At 40.7% G+C, this 4,633-nt stretch overlaps 1 protein-coding gene across 1 annotated transcript in view; it reads right to left on the bottom strand.

The window, feature by feature from the left end:
- The window catches only part of CCNJ (cyclin J), a 5,553-nt gene extending 2,205 nt beyond the window's left edge, over positions 1-3,348 (bottom strand). Inside the window, exons 1-4 of the mRNA XM_010138316.1 lie at positions 3,328-3,348; positions 2,693-2,903; positions 184-483; positions 2-95 (exon numbers count right to left, since the gene is read on the bottom strand). Coding sequence (XP_010136618.1) covers positions 2-95; positions 184-483; positions 2,693-2,903; positions 3,328-3,348 — 626 coding nt within the window. The remainder of the gene's footprint in view (position 1; positions 96-183; positions 484-2,692; positions 2,904-3,327) is intronic.
- Between the last annotated feature and the right edge of the window lie 1,285 nt (positions 3,349-4,633).

Raw genomic sequence — 4,633 nt, 5'->3', positions numbered from 1 at the left:
TGTAGGCCATGTTGGTGAGAGACGCAAGATAATCCTTGAAGAAGCTACACATGCGGTAGCAACTAAAGAAGGGGCATAATTTAAAAATGCGTGATCTAGAAAGAAGGAATAAGAGAAAGATTCCTTTAAGTTGGACATTGTCTGTCAAAACAAAGGAGTCATTATGTGAAATATGGAACTCACCTTGCAGTGATACTTCCAGAAAGTAATCAGCATATTTTGCCATATATAACTTAGTCTTCTCTAAGCAAACCATTGGCCAGCCATCATGAAGATCAGTCTCATGGACAGCAATGGAAAGATAATAGTCGATGAAATGAGCAGCAGTTGGGAGGCACAAATTCCACTGAAATGTTTCTAGCAACAACAACTCCATATGAAGCAAATTCTGTTTTGTTAGTACCAGATTCATGTTAGTCATACAACCCAAGCTGTTCAACTGTTCAAGTTTGGGAACACTGTCTTCCTTTTCTTCAAATTTACCTTCAGGTGAACAGAAAGAGGAGGGGGAAAAAAGGTTCAGCACAGGTGAACTATAAAACAGATAGTAGCTAATGTCCTTGTTGGTCATATTTCAATTCTACTATATCAAACAAACTTGAGAATTTCCTGCAGATGCAGAGAAATGGAAGATGTCAGAGACAAAAAGGAGTACGTACTATAATGGGCTAAATTTCAGCAGACAATGTCAAATGCTATTGTCAAATGTGTCCCCATCAGACTTGGCATACACAACGTAACAGCGTTTGGCTTTAATCTCCCTCCACACACCCTTTTTGTTTTTAAAACTCATTAAAGCACAGCTAGAGCTCTAGCCAATGTGGCTGCTTTTAATGCCTGTTACGGTAGACACGGTTTTAGATTTGACAGCTGGTAAGCTGCTCCAGCAGTTCAAACAAGTGGACTTCAGCAATGTGCATCTGAAAACCCCCACTGCCATATATACTGTTTCAGCTCCAACACTGCTAGCAGCTTCAGCTTTCCTTGGACTTTGTCAGGCCTCTATGTTTTTAGTCTGAAGCAAAACTGTGTATGTAGAAAAGCCATTAATAAGAGAAACAAGTGTCACATTTCCATACAGTTTGCCATATGGTTCTGCTGTTTCAATTTGACTGCAAATTCTTTCCATCTTACACCCTCTGATCTGTGCTACACAATACATTGTAAATGCACATCTTTAGAAATTTTTGCAGGTCTGACTATACTGAATGTTTGCTTCTTTTCAACAGTGGAGGTACTTCTACACCAACACCAGTCCCAGTCTATTAGTTTTTGTTTCCCATATTCTAGTAATTACAGAAATAAAAGCTTCAGGAGTTACATAATAATTTCTCTTATTACTTCTATAACCTTATCAGATATATCACAGTGTGATTTGTCCAGCTTATTGCACCACCGATTAAACTGCTTAAGCCACACAGGGCAAAAGTTTAAAATAGCATTCTGGTTTGTGCTTTCTGAACCAATTCATATGGTTCTCAGATCAGTGAGTACTCTGAGCTTTCAGAGCATTACTTGCAGCTTGTTGTGAAAGATGGCAGAGGTGATTTAAAAAAAAAAATTAATTCTCTTCAGAACATCAATTTCACTTGAAAATCTGGCATTAGTTCAAAGTCAATCCATTTTCCTAAATGGATTACACTGGTTTCTGAGGCAAGATTTTCATACGCAGCACCTCAACCTTTGCCAAGAGAAGATTGCTGGCTGGTGGCATCCAGTCAAAGTTCACTCCCAGAAGAATCTGAAATAACCCTTTTCTTGTTTAACTGTTCTGCTGAATAGTATTAGTGGAGACAGGGGATGCAGTGAAAGCAAGTAGTATATCTAAAATAGCTAACACCTCAGCACTCTGGTTTTCTAGCAAGGAGTGCCTAGAGCTACAATGTGACACATCATATCTGTGATAATGAAAATAGATTCACAGAAACAGATCAGCAGAAACTGAACAATTAGTTCTGCTGTCAGGACCTTTCTCTCTGAATTTATTGGTTTAAGTGCTAGCAGGCATCCCAGCAAACTACATCCCTGTTTCTCTGGGGACATCTAAAACGGGTCCACAAATGTTGAGATGGATAAACACCGCAAGAGCCTAGCTGAGGTCAATATAAGCAGCACTGTTCATAATAAGTGTTTGTAATTAATTCTGTCTCCAGAACACTGTACATTCACCAGTGTATTTCACCAGCATTACATTTTGTACGTTGCAATACAGAATTTATGTTAGCCTTAGCTTGCTTAAAGAACATTGCAATTTATGAAATCTGAAGTATTCCAGAACCTCACAGCACCATCAGCAGGGTGCAGGGCAGTCTGCATATAGTTTATTTAATTTCTTCCTTTATCTCAGGTAAGCAAATTCCTCGTTTCCAGCACTGGATATACCTATTTTGAGATGATCTCAGAAAGACGGTCTTTCTATTCCTACAATACGGCTCTCCAAGTTCACCTTAGAATAGTTTATTTCCAAGCATAAATAAGTTTTTCATCACAGTTTGCTTTTCCTCCCCTCAGTTTCATCAGGTGCCAACAGAAGTCAAAAAAAGGCTAAAGAAAGGCTCTACCAATTAGGCCAAACTGATATACACTCATCTGCCTGTCTTTTCCCCTATCTGCCATATCCCATCAAGACCCGCCTTATATTTGGCAGCAGAACCTATATTGCTCTAGTTCAAGTCTGGTGCTACATACTTACTTGCTAAAAGTAAACAGGAAAGAGCAACCACATGCAGCTGCTGTATAGATATGTCATAACGATCCATAAAGAGGTCCAACAGATACACAGCTAGATGTCGTGCAGCAGGACAGAGTCTGAATCGATTGCTGACAATGGCAATCAGATCTGCAAAGTATCTTCTCAGATGTAACTGGGGAGATTGGCCTTTGTAGGAGGGCAGCTTCAGTTCCTAGATGGACATTAGCAGGTAATTTTATTAAAACCATCACTGAGTTTGAATTGGCATCAGATTAATATAGCTGATATTCTCAAATCTATAATGGAATTTTCAAATTATTTCTCCCCTATTCCTTCTGTTCCCATTGTTTCAGCATCCTTTTTCACAGAAAGATCTATTTGTTGTATTTCAGAAGACCCAAGAAATAATTTGGTTCTGCACGATATTATTATACTAATTTAACCATCTTTCAGTTGGGCAATCAGCTAGAGTGACTTAAGTTTTACCAGTTCTATTCTATTACCTCTACTGCAAAGGTTGTACCTTCCATCAGGGAAACAGCAAGGGTATGTGAGTACTTCTTAGCTGCTTCGACATAAAGTTCAATAGCTTAACTCAAACCCCTCTTACCAGAGCCCAATCTGAGCAATCAGACCTTGTACTGAAGTGTTTGCATGTTCCAATGCTGTCAGATCTTGTGCAGGTGCCTCCAGAGACAGGCACTCAGAGCTAGCTGAAGGTAGCAGCAATCTTGAAGGGGAATGGGGTGTGCACGTGTCAACATTTGCTGCACGCATCTCTTTAAACACTGACTTAATCTGATCTGATCGATGTTGCACTGACACTGATGACAGCATGCTCTCAGGCATTTAGTTAAGCATACACAAACCTCGCATGGCCTCAGATTTGGGGGGTGGGGGAGCACAGGGTGCGGCACAAAATAAAAGCCCTTCCAACACCACAGATGAGAAAAATCTGTGGCATGATCCATTTTGAATGGACTGGTATAATATTCCCCAGGCTCCTGTCTAGCAGCTAGTATCTCCTCTTGTATACAGCAGGAGAGCAGTTCTGTCCTCTGTTATCATGAATAAATTAATCAGTTAGATTGTACAGCCTACTTACTCTGTGTAAGTAGGGCTTTGAGTACAACTGAATTTCCAGTGGGACTGTCTGATGACATTAAGTTGGAATGGAGTTGCCCAAAATTTTTGAAGTTTTAAGGTCAATTCAAAGTTCTGAGGCATGCTGTTGAAGCGGAAAAAAACCCCCACCAAACCTAAACAAATCTACAAAGCCCTCACCCATACTTACTAAGCTTTAGAATTCACCTTTCACAACCCTAACTTAGCTTTAGTAATGGTAACTTTGGTAGCAAAAAAATTATCCTGTCCTTCTCTTACGTGCCACCCCCTGCAACCCTCGGGGAAAAAAAAAAAAAGCTGTTTTAGCAGTCATGCTGTCAAGGATAATCCACTCGTGAAGTACTATCAGGGAAAAAAAAGCACATTTTTAGTAGATTTGGTCACTATAAACTGATTTTCAGCTCTGTGCATAAGATGTGCTTTATTAGGAAAGTAGCCCCAAAGAGCAACTTCGAGTCAGTCAAACCAACTTCAAAGCAGCATGGCTTAAGTCCTCTACTACTCTGACTGCACCCGGTGTTTCTTTGCTTGGCGTTTGGGGTATTTTTGTTTCAATAGCAACACAGTGCTTTCTGCAGAGTTTAAACTTGGACCACCCAAACAGAACCAAACGCACCGTGACCCCTTTGCCTTTTTTAAGGCGCAGAGGAAGAAGAGTCTGGTCAGTCAGATAAATTGTCAAGACTGAGGACAAACAGTCCCAGCACTAACTGAGGGGAAGACGCCGTGTTTTTTTCATACAAGCAAACTCCACCAAAGCCCCGGCGGCCTCCTCACACGCGCTTTCCGCCCCGCTTCCAGCCGCCACGCCGGCTC

Source organism: Buceros rhinoceros, unplaced genomic scaffold (assembly GCF_000710305.1).
Source record: "Buceros rhinoceros silvestris isolate BGI_N320 unplaced genomic scaffold, ASM71030v1 scaffold10260, whole genome shotgun sequence".
NCBI classification, from domain to species: domain Eukaryota; kingdom Metazoa; phylum Chordata; class Aves; order Bucerotiformes; family Bucerotidae; genus Buceros; species Buceros rhinoceros.
Note: the sequence above shows the minus strand (reverse complement) of the source record. Positions and strands in the feature narration are given on the sequence as shown.